Genomic DNA, 16854 nt, shown 5'->3' on the forward strand with positions numbered 1-16854 from the left:
AGTCAGCATCTAGAATTTGTCATTCTGCAGGAAAAGATTCAGAGAGTAAAGATTTAAAATCAACCTGATGTGCAGTCTTTCTTCAGCTCAAAGAAACCATGGGAGAAACTTTCCTCGCCAAAAGCGTTTGAACTTCCCGCAGAAGGATAGTAGCATGAGCTGCTGAAATCTAGTCCAAAAGAGGTAGGGTGTGAGGGGGAAGGATGAGAAAGATAGGGTGTAACCCTCTATGCAACACCCACTGATCCAATGTAGTGGCGTGCCAGCTGGGTCGGATAATACTAAATCTTTACCCTACTGTTCAACCACGATTATAGGAGGAGAAATCAAATTTGCCACAGCTGCAGCAAGTCAGCAGGAACTGCTATCCCTGGAGGTGTGCACGTCCTCTGCAGCCATGCATCCTTGTGAGTCTCGAAAAGGCTGTATTGACTGCTGTACAGGTTGTGATGTATCTTTCTGGTGGTAGGCTAGACCCTGTAAGCACCCTTTGAACTTCCAGTACTGCTGGTGGAAAGGACAAGACCGAGAGGTCGTTCCCAAGCAACATACCATAGCCCGACTTTACTTTAATCGTTCATTTACCCAAAACGTTTGGAGCCTTTGAAAGGAGTGTCCATCAGGAATGCCAACACATCTCCAGAAAATCCTGTGACGAGCCCCTGGCACATCCAAAACAATCCATCATGTCTAGACCAGATCTCAAAATGAACTTGGCTGCATCTTGTCCATTCGGGATCATCTGAGCAAAGGTGTTTCAAAATTAATTAGAGAAGGCTGGGAAGATCGCTAGCTATGTCCCAAAAAGATTGTATCATCTCAGCAAATAAACAGCATTCAGGGGCCTTACAGTCATGTTGGCCTAAGAAAAGACATTTCCCAAAATCCTCAATGCATGTTGATTACCTGTCTGGAGGGAAAGCAGGGAAAGTGATTGGATTAATATTCCCAGTAGATGTCTGAACTACAAAGCTCCCTGGAGTCTGGTGCTGTTTCAAGAAGGCCGGATAGCAAGTAGTGGGCCTATGATGTTTAGTAACAGGGGGACTCACAGGCGGAAATTAATGCTGCTTAGACCAGGTTGCCATCAAGGTTTCCATCAAGGTTCTGAGGTTGCAGGTCAAGACTGCATTATCTCTTTGAAAACATTTGTCTTGGTTTTTATTCTACAGGTCGTTTCAAGTTCATAGTAGGATGACCAAGTCTGTCGCAGGGGATGTGTTGAGTCCAGTAGAATCCTGCACATCCAGGTAAATGACGGCATCAGTATAGTGAGGGGGAATTAGTTATCCACTTTCTCATTGCAGTCTTTGTCGTGTGGCATATTCTGAAGCCCTTGAACAGCGTCAGTTTTCCATACTCCTGTAGTACTGGTGTTGAGGGAGAGGCTGAGTATCCTTTAAAGTTAGGAGCTACGCCTTGGTGATGTCATATTAAGTCATGGGCCTAACGCAAGCTTGGGTCTGTTTCAGATCCAAGATGAGCATCAAAACAGAACTTGGTGCTGGCGATGCTGGAATATGAGTTGAAACCAGGGCAGTCGGACTGACGAGGCGTCCGGCACAAAAACTGAGATATGGACCCGCTGTGGCAAGGAGCCAGGTGAAGGTACCAAAGGATCAAGCAGCCTAGGGACCAAACCTCCCACTGGAAGTCCAACTGGTGACCCCTGCTGTTTCGTGTGGCCTAAAACTGCTCCAGAGTCATAATTGTCCTGAACAATTATGGCATGGCCTCCTTGCAGGCCTTTATCTGCTGTGGAGTCTAAGACGATCGAGGACTCGTAGCACACCAGTTTTGAAGTTGGAGCATGGCTCTGGAGTCAGGATCTTTTGGCACGTTGAGTGTCCCTGGCATGCGAGGGGTGAGATGGAGACTAGTTTAACTTGGACTTCTTGCTCTTGTAACATATTTTGCCCTTGGACTACGCCTTCGCGACGTAGACTGAGCAGGAACTAGCCTGTGACTTTGAGGAGGAGCAAGTCCAGTGCTTGGAGTGCTATCCTACCATGCTTTTTATGCTTTACATTGGTTCCTGCGCATCGACTGCCTTTCGGGTGCATCAGGGAGCATTTTTTGCATGACTATGTCCGGGCCAAATTTGAATTAGGGCAGCATAATTAGTGCAATTTAAGGAATTTAGTGTTAAGTTTGTTACAGCAAAATCCCGAAATTACACCATATTGCTTAATTATAGAAACTTCATAGCGCGGCATCCTCACAAAAAAAAAAATGGCACCAAACATACAAGTTCCACAAACAATTGTTTTTTGTTGTTGTGAGAAATGCATCCTCACGAGAGGCGGTGCTTGAGGAACATGACGGCCGCTGACTGAACTGCCGTGGGCGCTCCTCTCCAGGCTCCTAATGGCGGCGTGACCTCGAGGCAAAACTAACTACAAATCCCCCGTATCAGTCTCTCTAAACATGGTGTGGTCCTCTACAAATGGGAAATCTCATCTTTGTCTATCGGTACCGGTACCTGTCTTCTTGTTGGCGCCTACGGCGGCTGCAGCAGAATCGACACAGAGCATCTGCCCCCGACGCTCCGGTTTCAGTTCCGGTGTATGCGGCGGGGTCAGGCGATTAGGAAGCTGGGTCACGCCTAAAGCGCCGGTGAAGAGCGAGCTTGGAGTAGCTGAGCAACCGCCGAGTTGGAGGTGGGGAAACGCAGCGGATGTATTGAAACAGAGCAGGCAGCTCCCCGTGTTGTCGCGCTGCAGTTCGGATGGTGTTCTTGGCCTGGATTTTCCATATTCACCCCTGGAGCAGATAGAGAGGGCTGGGATAGGGTGCAGGAAGGGCTGGCAAGGATCCCAGGCTGGGGTGTGCTCGGTGTGTCCGCTGGAAGTTTTTTGGCCACATCGCTCGCCGGTGGGAGTAGTATCCCTGAGTGTAGAGGTGGCTTTTTTGGATTTAACGAAGAATAAATCATTTTTATTTTTCCCCAGCATTAGAAAAGGCATACATTCTAGGTGAAGTTCTTTCTGAATGTATGGAGAGCGGGGTCTTTGCGCAAGAGGGTGCTTCTCTCCCTAAACTTACTAGATATTCATTAAAGGCTAGGGCGGCACACTTAGTTTCTAATAAGTTGATCACCCATTCGATTATCCCGCAGAGAGTCTCCCCGCCTGTGGCTGAAGTTAACATCTTGACTAGGAAGGGAAAACAGAATAAACAGGAGGGGAGTTTAGGAGCCCCAGCGACACCTGCTTTTTTTTTTTATCTCAAAGGGGTAAGGCGAAACTAAGGGAAAAGAAATCTGCAGGGACTAAAGTAAGAATTACCCCTTCACTAAAATCCTATTACCAGGTCATGTCTCACCTCCACAAAATTGAATTCCCGATCTCAACTACAAGTCCCTTCTAGCCCCAAAGTGGCATCTCCACTAAGATTAGAGCCCACTCTGTCCCTTTCGCCTGTCTCCGCTCCTCCCTTTCCCCCCTCCCCCCCCAAAGGGAAGAAAGGGTCAATATTGGAGGTCAAGGATAGCAAGCAGAACAGTGTGCAGAGGGAAAGCCCCTTCCCTGAGTCAAGAGGCGCAGTCAACTCGGCAGAATGTACTATAAAATCTAATCTGGATTTAGAAGTGCATCCAGCTATTACCCTCGTTAATAGATACTCCATTCTGGACCAGCAGAAAGAGGACGACCAGGGGTTGGACCAGTTACAGGGAAAGCAACAAGTTCAACTCTGGGAGGAAGGGTACGGAATGGATAAGCAAGAATCATCAGAGCCATTAACAGGGGAGCAAAATAAAGAGAAGGTAAAAGGACAGTTGGAAGATCCGAGCAGTTCCACCAGCCAGTACACCAAAGGCTCAACCTCCCTCCCCCCGGAAATTAAGGCCACCTCAACTCCAATCTCCCACTCGTTGGCTGATATCCTCTTGGCTCTGAAGGACGAGATGGCAAACAGATTCACAGTCTCCGAGGCAAGCCAAGCCGATTTGGCGAATCGGTTCTTGGTTTCTGAGGCAAATCAGGCTGCCATCCGATCCTCCTGTGAGTTGCTGGCACAGAAACTGGAACTAGTTACCGCAAGGACAGATGCAATTGAAGAGGAAATCCCCAAGATTAAGACCGTGATGGAGGCCACCGAGTCACAGCTGGAAAAAATATATATCCAGAACAAACATCTCAAAGACGATCTTGAGAGGTTGGAGAACCATTCAAGGAGAAACAATCTGAAAATTCGGAACATCCCCGAAGCAATGGAGGGAGATGATATCAAGGGTTTTCTGATCTCTCTATTGAAGCGCACTGTTCTGAAAGACCACCCCGGAATAGACCTAAGCTACGAAATCCAGAGAGTCCATAGAGACCCTTTTAAAAGAAACCCTGGTCGGTTGAAACCCCGGAAAATCCTGGTCAATTTCTTATCCTATTCAGTGAAAGAACATATTTTATCTGCTGCCCTAAAGGAAGGTGCTATCCCCTCTCCATTCTCATAACAGTCTCTTTCCTTCTTTATTAGATCGGACATTTCCCACATAACAGCGGAAAGACCGTGGGAACTGGGGAAAAGACTATCAGAGTTGAATGGGTTGGGGGCAAAGGCTCAACTGAGGTTCCCAGCCACACTGCGTGTTATGTGGAACAACCACATGCACATGATCCGCTCACCACAAGAAGTCGACACCTTAATTGCAAAAATTCAGCATGATAAGCAGGGAGGTCTGTGAGGGGGGAGTGCAGAAGTCCAATGTAATGCCTCGAGTCAAGCCGCCAGTTTACCTTTTTTTTTTTTTTTTTTTTTTTAAGCCCGGAGAGGGGAAGAGCCCGAATAGGCATTTGCCTTTTGGAAGGTAGGGTTCCTCAGGGGGTTAGGGGGTCACGAGGGGTTAGGGAGGGAAGGGGGGCTGGGGGTGTGGTGGGGCACAGGGTGGCAGAAAAAAATGTCAAACAATACCTCTCATCTCACTTGCCATTTAGACCAAACTGTAAGTGTTATCCGTTAAGCAGGGAATTTACTTCGGAAAGATAAAAGGGAAGGGGGGGGGCGTAACATTCAATTTATTTCGTGGAATATAAATGACTTGAGATGTCCTAGAAGACAAAGATTGATCTTTAAATACTTAGAGATGTTACCAGTTCAGGTCTGCTTATTGCAGGAACCCCACCTAAACCAGAGTCTAAGAGTATTTTCTCTAAACTCCCGTGGATACAATGCTTTTGCCACTCCCAACAATCAAACTGCTGTGGGGTGGCAATTTTGGTCAAGAGGGGATTTTCCTGTGAAATAAAATCGGTTTTAACAGACCAATCAGGAAGATGGATCATCGCCTAGTTGGATTTTGAAGGAGAAAAGTTGACCTGTTCCTCCTTCACTGGCCCTAACGTGGACGATCCCCTCTTTTCTGGCTAAATTACAGGATAATCTCATCTCAGTATCTCCCCCTCTAATAGTGGGAGGCGATTTCAATGTCCGGCTCGACCCGGTCAAGGATAGGTCCAATCAGAGTCATGCCATTGGTTCTTCAAGATCCCGAAGGGTCTTGAAAAATCTCCTATTAAACATCAATTTGGTGGACGTATGGAGAGCTAAGATGGGTAGTGCACAGGGTTTTACTTTTCATAGTAAAAAGTATCATCACTCTGCTAGGATAGATTATGTCCTGATAAATAAAGAGGCCCTAGATAAGATCCTCAGTATCTCTATAGTACCAAGTCATCTTTCAGATCATGCTCCTCTGCTCCTTTTATATTCCATGAGTAACTCATGTCCACAATCAAGGTGGACTTTGAATAGAGCATTCTTGTCAGACTCGGGGATTACTCAGGCAATCAAAGAGGCTACCATTGAATATTTTACTTTTAATATAGGCTCCACCTCAATAGATCAGGTCTGGGATGCATATAAAGCCAATTTGAGAGGGGTGCTGGGCAGTCAAATAAGAATAAAAAATAAAAGAAGACCCTTGAATTACAGTCTCTAGAGTCAAGAATATCTGCCCTTGAAAAAGAAAGGAATCTCATTAATCAAGAGAATACTAGGGATTTGGACGAGCTGGAGAAGAAACTTGAGAAAGCCAGGCAGAATCTTAGGATTTTCCTAGATGAGAAATGTAAGGCCCAGTGGCAAGCACGGAACATGGAGAATTTTGAATACGGGGAAAGAGCCGGAGCATTATTGGCCTGGAAAGCAAGGTTGGACCAGGCAAAACATTATATAAACAAACTTATCATAGATAGTGAGGGTACTAAATCAAGTAAGCATGCAGAAATGCAGGAATGTCTTCGGTCCTTCTTTTCAAACCTGTACAGAGAGGACATAAGTCCTTCTCCTGAAGCAATTAACTCATGGTTAAGGGACAAGTCCCTACCCGTGTTAACGGAAGCTGCTAAAGATTCGTTAGAAGCGCCTATCTCTATTGAGGAGATAGGGGTTCAAATTAAGAGGGCAAAAAATAAAGCGGCAGCCCTTGACTCTCTCCCCAATGAAATTTATAAATTGTTAGCAGATGAGCTTTTGCCTATTCTTCACACACTTTTTAATTCAGTTTACAGCACCTCCGGGGTGGTCCCAAGATCTTGGAAAGAGGTCACAATAGTTTTAATATTGAAGCCAGGGAAAGACACCCTGTTGGCAGACTCCTATCGAGCAATCTCCCTGTTGAATGCCGATTATAAGATCTTCATGGGCATTTTAGCAGGGAGGTTGGCAAAATTGGCGCCAAGCCTAATAAATACCGACCAGAAAGGTTTCATGGTCGGGAGATCCATCCAGGAGCAAACCCAAATTTGGATCGGGAATATTGACTTGGCAGAGATCAGGGGCGATCCCTTAGCGGTAGTGGCCTTAGACGCCGCTAAGGCTTTTGATTTAGTGTGCTGGAGATATTTATGGGGGGCGTTGAGAGACTGCAGGTATGGGCCCAATATTTGTGCAGACCCTAAAGAAATGTTACGCTGCGTCTGCGAAAATCTTGCTAAATGGTTCCCTGATTCCTAGTTTCGAAATACAGAGAGGAACAAGGCAGGGATGCCCCTTATCCCCGCTCTTATTCAGTATATATATTGAACCCTTGGCACAGATGATCAGGTTTGATAACGGTATAAGACCATTTGAATCACAAGATATCATTGTAAAATTGCACTCTACGCTGATGATGTTATTATCTATACCAGTGACCCCAACATTGCCATCCCTCGGATCGAGATATAATTACAGGAGTTTAGATATCTCAGGATAAAAATTGTGATGGATCTGAAGAAAATCCCCCTCTTAAACCTGGTCAAAATTGGAAAGGACATAGATTTTCGCTTTGCTAGGTGGAAAAACTTCCCTATGACGATCTACGGAAGGGTAAACCTAGTAAAGATGTCTGTCCTCCCTAAACTGACATATCTTTTCAACACGATCCCTCTCACTTTTCCACAGAAACTCATCAGTAAAATCCAGGGTAAAATTGGAAGCCTTATATGGGGGCAGAAAAGCGCAAGATTATCCTGGAAGAAACTAAGAAGAAAGCTCTTAAAGGGTGGCTTGGCCTTACCAGATATTAACTGGTACCTAATGGCATTTCAGTTTAAGGGCATTAGGATGCTGTTAACAACTCCAGCGGAGACTAAGTGGGGTAGGCTTTTGGGGGAAATTGTATCAGCAGAGGGGGACAACGGGCAAGGTGGGTTTCTGTATAAATTCGGGGCTCCCAGATTTTTTAAACATGTGCGCCTCAAGGTCTTGAAAACTGTCTCGTCAATCTGGTACAAAATGAGGCGAATTTGGGGTATAGGTTATTTCTCCGATTTCGCCCTAATATGGGATTCACCAGGGACCCCAGAATGCTTGAATGACAGCCTAGCGACTCCTATAAGGAAGGCTGGCTTGTGGAGATGGTCGGACCTGGTGGACTTAGATGGGGTACTCCCATGGGAGCTGTTAGTAGTCAAGATTGGCCCCACCTTCTCAAGGTTTAAGTACCTCCAGCTAAGATCATGGTATGAGGCGGAAGCGGGCGAAATTAAAGGGAACTGGGATCTTGAGCAGCTACTTCAAGACCCGCAACCAAGGAAAAATGAAATATCTCTTTGGTATGTAAGATTGCTTGATGCGGAGGATAGCGAGACCCCGTCCCAATCATCGGTGTGGGACTCCTTTCCCCATGCCCACCCCACAGAAGCTCGATTTGAATCGTCCCTAAAAATACTTTACAGATTTATAAAGCCTGCTAGGCTAAAAAAGAATCACTTTTTTGTGCTAAACAGGCTTTATTATACACTGGTTAGAATTGCTAATTTTCCCCCCGATCCCGACCCCACAATGTCCTAGATGTAAAAGCGATAAAGCTGACGATATCCACATGTTCTTCGAATGCATAGAATTACGTTTATTTTGGAAGAATGTGGGGGATACCTTGACAGCTATTTTTGGCATAGATTTGGGAATGGATGTCAATCTTGTAATTTTTGGTTCAAACGATTTTCTAAAGGAAGTGCTGTCGCAGTCAGATATGGGATTACTGCTATATCTTATTATCCTAGCCAGGAGGGAGGTCTGCTTAAGGTGGAAAGACCCGATCCCCCCAATAGAGAAAACTGGGTAAAAGCTGCGCTGAATATGGCACGTTTGGACAAGGGAGACAGGACAGGAGCACATGAAAACATCTGGTCTCCCCTTTTAGTTTGGGGACGCCGTCTGCACCTGATAAACTGTTAGATCTATGGTGGTCGAATCCTGGTCCAATGATTACACCTGATCTCAACCACGTGAGCAAGCCCATGGGGGGCCTAGATCTATTCAGTGAGCCGAAGGGCACCCAGGTCCAACCTACTGGGCTTGTAAAACCTGCCTTGGTCTAAGGTGAGAGGAGGCCAAAACATTTTTACAAAAATAAATAAATAAGAAATGCATCCTCACATCCACAATGCACACAAGAACACATTTCGCACTAAAATATAGCACTATGTGCCAGATTTGTATTTCATGAAATTACACGTTGATCTGTGCAACTTTCCCAAAATTATGAATAATTACACAAAAGCAAACTATGCAAATTTTGCACACTTCCACACCTGAACATCACAGGTAGGCATTGGGTGGATCTGTGACCACCATCTGCTTCCTGCAGGCAAGGCACGGCTCGAAGACTGTTTTCAGGGCAGACATTTTCCTTGGCATATTGAACGAAATGATATTTTGGCGTCTGTAAAATCTGACAAAGTAGGGAAAAGAGTTCCAGGTCTGTGTCGAAGGCGGGGAAAGAAAGGAAGGAAATGACATCAGCACACATGAGTGGCACTTATATGGGGTTCTACGCAGGTACATCCGGAGGTGGAATGAAGTCGCTGCCAGCACATGGGAGCAATTGCTATGGACAATTCTGGATCCAAAGTGGTGCCTGGGGCAATGCGGAGGTCAAGAAGCTGCAGGTTGTAGTAGACATAAGAATATCTTTTTCCCACTCACTTTTCACCATTTCCTCATAGGAATGCCTTCACTGCCTGTGGACTGCTTGGAAAAAAAAAAAAACATTATATGCAGTCTGCCTGCATAAGACACACAGTAGAGGAGTGTGAATCTGCCAGACCATGGAAAAACACTAAAGAGCCACGAAGGCATAATACAGAGGATGGACGATGAAGGAAAACTTGAGGTGTTTAGAGATGCAGAGTTTCAATTAAAGTTAAAAAGTTTATTTTATTTCCAAGATAACCTCTTATACAAATATAAATCATTAACATATTGTTTTATTATAAAAGTGAGTGAAATATAACATCTGATAGATAAAAAAGTGATACAATTTTCTAGCTCCAAAAACAGCTCCCTCTATGTAGATGTCACATTCACTATACATTAAACAACGGATCTACATGCCTTAAAATAACATCTAAGGTGTGAAATGTCGTCTTCTGTAGAACACCAATTTATTTTGCAATAGGTCAAACCTACGGATCGAGTACAAAGTGACTGGTGCATCGCCCCGAGTTAGCACTTGGTATCTTTCACATACAGGGCAAAAGAATTTGCAGGGTTGAAGCATCTCCACCGCCCCCAAGTCAGGCTCCGGCCATTATCCTAATAATGCAAGTTTCCAGCACATTCCTCTACCTCATTCACCATTATTAGAAGGTCATGTCTGCTCAAATGAGAAGGCCGCTGGAAACAAATACTAAGAGAACTGTCTGCAAAGCAGGGGCTCATGGGTACCACAACATCCGGGTACAAATGAGCTTCTTCACAATCCAACTGGGTGCAGAGGTTAGTATCTTAAAACAAGGGCCTTTGGGACACACGAAACTCGCGCACCATGAAATGAGCAGGCAAGGACTTCTTGGGAGGACTACACTGTGCAACAACACGAGGTGCTGTGATTATCTACACAAGTGCACACTATTCTTCCTATACACTATTCACAGAGCAGTGTTCGCTCGTGACCTGCCTTTCTTTTATATTTAAAGGCACTGCACACTTCAAACAACAACTTTGGGTGGACATTTGTTTAGGCAGTGTTGCTTGCAAGAACTCGGAAGAAGCATACCTCCACGGAGAACGACAGATCAGCACACTTGTTGTCACCAATCCGTGCAAAAAGATCTTCACAAAGCTGTAAAAAGAAAAAGAAAAGGTGTCAACCCTTTAGAACCACAAGGTCGGCCCACTCGTCTCGTGCAATCCTAGCTAAGCACACACCAGCACAGAACCAGGCAAGTACTGACAGGGGTTTAGCACACACCAGCTCAAACCAGGCAAGTACTGACAGGGGTTTAGCACACACCAGCTCAGAACCAGGCAAGCACTGACAGGGGTTTAGCACACACCAGCTCAGAACCAGGCACGTACTGACAGGGGTTTAGCACACACCAGCACAGAACCAGGCAAGTACTGACAGGGGTTTAGCACACACCAGCACAGAACCAGGCAAGTACTGACAGGGGTTTAGCACACACCAGCTCAAACCAGGCAAGTACTGACAGGGGTTTAGCACACACCAGCACACAACCAGGCAAGTACTGACAGGGGTTCAGCACACAACCAGGCAAGTACTGACAGGGGTTTAGCACACACCAGCACAGAACCAGGCAAGTACTGACAGGGGTTTAGCACACACCAGCACACAACCAGGCAAGTACTGACAGGGGTTCAGCACACAACCAGGCAAGTACTGACAGGGGTTTAGCACACACCAGCACAGAACCAGGCAAGTACTGACAGGGGTTTAGCACACACCAGCACAGAACCAGGCAAGTACTGACAGGAGGTTTAGCACACACCAGCACAGAACCAGGCAAGTACTGACAGGGGTTCAGCACACACCAGCACACAACCAGGCAAGTACTGACAGGGGTTTAGCACACACCAGCACAGAACCAGGCAAGTACTGACAGGGGTTTAGCATACACCAGCACAGAACCAGGCAAGTACTGACAGGGGTTTAACACACACCAGCACAGAACCAGGCAAGTACCGACAGGGGTTTAGCACACACCAGCACACAACCAGGCAAGTACCGACAGGGGTTTAGCACACACCAGCACAGAACCAGGCAAGTACCGACAGGGGTTTAGCATACACCAGCACACAACCAGGCAAGTACTGACAGGGGTTCAGCACACACCAGCACACAACCAGGCAAGTACTGACAGGGGTTTAGCACACACCAGCACACAACCAGGCAAGTACCGACAGGGGTTTAGCACACACCAGCACACAACCAGGCAAGTACCGACAGGGGTTTAGCACACAACAGCACACAACCAGGCAAGTACTGACAGGGGTTCAGCACACACCAGCACAGAACCAGGCAAGTACTGACAGGGGTTTAGCACACACCAGCACACAACCAGGCAAGTACTGACAGGGGTTCAGCACACACCAGCACACAACCAGGCAAGTACTGACAGGGGTTTAGCACACACCAGCACAGAACCAGGCAAGTACCGACAGGGGTTTAGCACACACCAGCACACAACCAGGCAAGTACCGACAGGGGTTTAGCACACACCAGCACACAACCAGGCAAGTACCGACAGGGGTTCAGCACACACCAGCACACAACCAGGCAAGTACTGACAGGGGTTTAGCACACACCAGCACAGAACCAGGCAAGTACTGACAGGGGTTTAGCACACACCAGCACAGAACCAGGCAAGTACTGACAGGAGGTTTAGCACACCAGCACATAACCAGGCAAGTACTGACAGGGGTTTAGTACACACCAGCACAGAACCAGGCAAGTACTGACAGGGGTTTAGCACACAACAGCACAGAACCAGGCAAGTACTGACAGGGGTTTAGCACACACCAGCACAGAACCAGGCAAGTACTGACAGGGGTTTAGCACACACCAGCACAGAACCAGGCAAGTACTGACAGGAGGTTTAGCACACACCAGCACAGAACCAGGCAAGTACTGACAGGGGTTTAGCACACACCAGCACAGAACCAGGCAAGTACTGACAGGGGTTTAGCACACACCAGCATAGAACCAGGCAAGTACTGACAGGGGTTTAGCACACACCAGCACAGAACCAGGCAAGTACTGACAGGGGTTTAGTACACACCAGCACAAAACCAGGCAAGTACTGACAGGGGTTTAGCACACACCAGCATAGAACCAGGCAAGTACTGACAGGGGTTTAGCACACACCAGCACAGAACCAGGCAAGTACTGACAGGGGTTTAGCACACACCAGCACAGAACCAGGCAAGTACTGACAGGGGTTTAGCACACACCAGCACAGAACCAGGCAAGTACTGACAGGGGTTTAGCACACACCAGCACAGAACCAGGCAAGTACTGACAGGGGTTTAGCACACACCAGCACAGAACCAGGCAAGTACTGACAGGGGTTTAGCACACACCAGCACAGAACCAGGCAAGTACTGACAGGGGTTTAGCACACACCAGCACAGAACCAGGCAAGTACTGACAGGAGGTTTGGGGGGGGGGTCCTGCCCGTCTCCAAAGGCACAATACGTATTACCCGTACTATGACCACATCAGGACAGATAAGGAAAGAAACAGGTCCTATGGGCCACAGGTACTAAGCATCCATTAGCAACAAACACTAGCAAAGGTAATAGGCCTCGCAAGGTTTTCAGAGATGCCGTACATCACCGCGATGCTCTGCAGCATGGTGAAATGAGAAATGGCGGCCACCAGCGTCATTTTGTAGACATGGGCACTGCGCATGCATATGCCTAAAAAATGACGCCGTGCTTCTTTTTAATTTTTGATTTAATTATTTATTTAACAGAAAGTTTGGGTTTATGTTTGAAAGCAGGCAACAGAAAGAACTGGAGATTTGAAAGCAAAATGGGAGGAACATGAAGCAACATGGGGCAAGAGTGGGGGGGGAAGCAATAGAGAGAGCAAGAGGGGCGGAGAAAAGCAAACGGGAGAGAGAGAAATGTGGGGCATAGGGAGATAAAAAGAAACGGGCGATAGAGAGCAATGTGGAGCAAAGTGAGATAAAAGGAAACGGGTGAAATAGAGCAATGTGGGGCACAGGGAGATAAAAGGAAACGGGTGAGAGAGAGCAATGTGGGGCATAGGGAGATAAAAGCAAACGGTGAGAGAGAGGAATGTGGGGCACAGGGAGATAAAAGGAAACAGGAGAGAGAGAGCAATGTGGGGCATAGAGAGATAAAAGGAAACCGGCGAAATAGAGCAATGTGGTGCATAGGGAGATAAAAGCAAACGGTGAGAGAGAGGAATGTGGGGCACAGAGAGATAAAAGGAAACGGGTGAGAGAGAGCAATGTGGGGCATAGGGAGATAAAAGCAAACGGTGAGAGAGAGGAATGTGGGGCACAGGGAGATGAAGGGAAACAGGAGAGAGAGCAATGTGGGGCATAGAGAGATAAAAGGAAACAGGCGAGAGGGAGCAATGTGGGGCATAGAGAGATCAAAGCAAACGGTGAGAGAGAGCAAAGTGGGGCACAGGGAGATCAAAGCAAACGGGCGAAATAGAGCAATGTGGGGCACAGGGAGATCAAAGCAAACGCTGAGAGGGAGGAATGTGGGGTAAGGGGAGATAAAGGGAAACAGGCGAGAGAGAGCAATGTGGGGCATAGAGAGATCAAAGCAAACTGTGAGAGAGAGCAATGAGGGGCATAGAGAGATAAAAGGAAACGGGCGAGAGAGAGCAATGTGGGGCACATGGAGATAAAAGAACAAGTAACTTACCTTCGGTAACGATGTATCTGTATGAAACATTAGTTAGTTAGATAGATTCCTCACCTTAGAATATCCCCAGGCGTCAGGCTGGATCCGGAAAGATTTTTCGTCAGCAATACCCCTTGCTGGTCGCTAGGCGTCGTCTGCGGCTCCGCGTCCGTCGTCGTGCGCCGGAATGAGGTCGTCAGAGTACTTAGACGCCGACATCGCGTGCTGATGTCAGTTCCTGTACATAGCCTTCCGCGCCAGGAACGCAGAGCCATGCAAGAGACAAACACTGGTGCCAAAAAAGTCTAGGGGTCTGAAAAGGATAACCTTAACCCTAGAAGTCGGTTCGCAGAACGGGGAGGATGGGTGAGTCGGTGAGGAATCTAACTAACTAATGTTTCTTACAGATACATCGTTACCGAAGGTAAGTAACTTGTTCATCTGAAAGAAACACGTTAGTTAGATTCCTCTCCTTAGAATAGATACCCCAGCAATACCAACCCCGGTGGTGGGTCTGCGAACCAAGATCACACCAGAAAATCCTGGAGAACAGAACGGCCAAAGAAGCCGCCTCTCCGGACTTGGCTGTCCAGGCAATTATGCTTGGCAAACGTGTGCAGCGAGGCCCACGTTGCTGCCTGACAGATGTCCTGCAAGGGGACTCCCCGACCCAAGGCCGTCGTCGCCACCGTGGCCCGAGTGGAAAGAGTAACAAGCTTTGATGCATAAAACGACCCACCGAGAGATGATTCGCTTGTGCACCGCCCACCCCTTCTTAGCGCAGACGTAGCCAACGAAGAGTTGGTCGTCCACTCGGAACTGTTTTGTGCGGTCCAGATAGAAGGACAGTGCACGTTTTGGGTCCAGATGGTGGAGCCTCTCCTCCTCTTTCGAGGGATGCGGAGGCGGAAAGAAGGTGGGCAGCGTAACAGACTGCCCGATGTGAAAGGCAGTCACAACCTTAGGAAGGAAGGAAGGGCGAGTGCGGAGCACAACCTTGTCCAGATGAATAGAAAGGAAAGGAGGCTTAGTAGAGAGAGCCTGGAGCTCACTCACCCTTCTAGCAGAGGTGATGGCTACCAGGAAAGCAGTCTTAAGCGTCAAGAGACGAAGAGGACAATTATGAAGTGACTCAAAGGGAGCGCACATCAGATAAGTCAAAACAAGATTCAAATCCCACTGAGGCATTACGAAAGGGACAGGAGGAAACATGTGAGTAATGCCCTTAAGGAACCGAGAAACAACAGGGGATTTGAAGAGAGAAGGCTGATCAGGAAGCCGAAGGAAGGCAGAGATAGCAGAAAGATAACCTTTAAGAGTGCCTAGAGCAGAGCCCTGCTGGGCCAAAGAAAGAAGGAAGAGGAGAACCTCAGAAAGAGGGGCGGAGAGGGGATCCACAGCCTTTGCTGTGCACCATGCCACAAATTTGTTCCACCTACAGGCGTATACCGTTTTAGTGGAGGGACGCCTGTCTGCCAGAATCACATCGCAGACTTCAGGAGGCAAGTCAAATGGCATCAACTGTCGCTGCTTAATCTCCACGCATGAAGGTGGAGACTGGACAGGTTCGGGTGGAGGACCGTCCCCTGCTGCTGCGACAGAAGGTCCTCCTGAAGAGGCAGTCGTATCGGGGGATCGATTGACAGACTAAGTAGCTCGGGATACCAGTACCTTCGTGCCCAATCCGGAGCCACCAGGATGACTTGGGCCCGGTCGCGCCTGATCTTCTTCAGCACTCTGGGCAGAAGTGGTATAGGCGGAAAGGCGTACAACAGACCGCAACTCCACTCGCGAAGAAAAGCGTCCCCGAGCGAGTGCCGCCTTGGAAACTCCAACGCACAGAACTGCTGACATTGCGCGTTCTCTTCGGTGGCAAATAGATCTAACCAAGGCTCTCCCTACTGCCGAAAGAGGCCTTGCGCCACGTCCGAGTTGAGACGCCATTCGTGATCCATCATGCACCGGCGGCTGAGTTCGTCTGCTCTGGCGTTCAGAGAGCCCGCCAGATGTTGAACCACCAGGGTGATGCCCTGGTGTTCCAGCCATGTCCAGAGGCGCAGAGCCTCCTGACAAAGGGTCCACGACCCCACCCCGCCTTGTTTGTTGCAATACCACATGGCGGTGGTGTTGTCCGTGAACACCTGCACCACACTTCCCCAGACAACGGGAAGGAATGACTTCAATGCAAGTCGGATCACTCAGCTCCAAAAGGTTGATATGGAGCTGAGATTCCGCCGGAGACCAGAGTCCTCTGATCTCCGCCTCCCCCATGTGGCCCCCCCATCCCAGGAGGGACGCATCCGTCACTACTACGTGCTCCGGGTGGGGTAGGGAGAGGGATCTGCCGCTGACCCAATCGCGGTTCGTGAGCCACCACTGCAACTGTTTTGCAGTGCCGTCCAAGATCAAGACATGGTAGGACAGGTTGCCCCGATGCTGGGCCCACTGAAACTTCAGGTCCCACTGCAGAGCCCACATTCACCACCTGGCGTGATGTACTAACAGGATGCAGGAGGGCATCAGACCCAGAAGCCGCAGCACCAGCCTGACCGAAACCCGGGATAGAGGCTGAAAGATGGGAATCAGAGCCTGAATATCCCGGACCCGCTGCTCCGGAGGATAAGCCCGGAACAGCGCCGAGTCCAGAACCGCCCCGATGAAAAGGAGCTTCTGGGAGGGACTCAGATGCGACTTCGGCACATTGATGGAGAACCCCAGCAAATGCAGGAGGTCGGCCATAGT

The 16854-nt window shown here is 48.1% G+C and overlaps 1 protein-coding gene across 2 annotated transcripts in view; it reads right to left on the reverse strand.

Moving 5' to 3' along the window:
• KIF1C (kinesin family member 1C) overlaps nucleotides 1-16854 on the reverse strand; it is a 949797-nt gene that overhangs the window by 681814 nt on the left and 251129 nt on the right. For both annotated transcript variants that reach the window (XM_085638138.1, XM_085638139.1), the window contains exon 5: nucleotides 10484-10549. In XM_085638138.1, coding sequence (XP_085494264.1) covers nucleotides 10484-10549 — 66 coding nt within the window. The remainder of the gene's footprint in view (nucleotides 1-10483; nucleotides 10550-16854) is intronic.

This window comes from Triturus cristatus, chromosome 12 (genome assembly GCF_964204655.1).
Source record: "Triturus cristatus chromosome 12, aTriCri1.1, whole genome shotgun sequence".
Classification (NCBI taxonomy): Eukaryota; Metazoa; Chordata; class Amphibia; order Caudata; family Salamandridae; genus Triturus; species Triturus cristatus.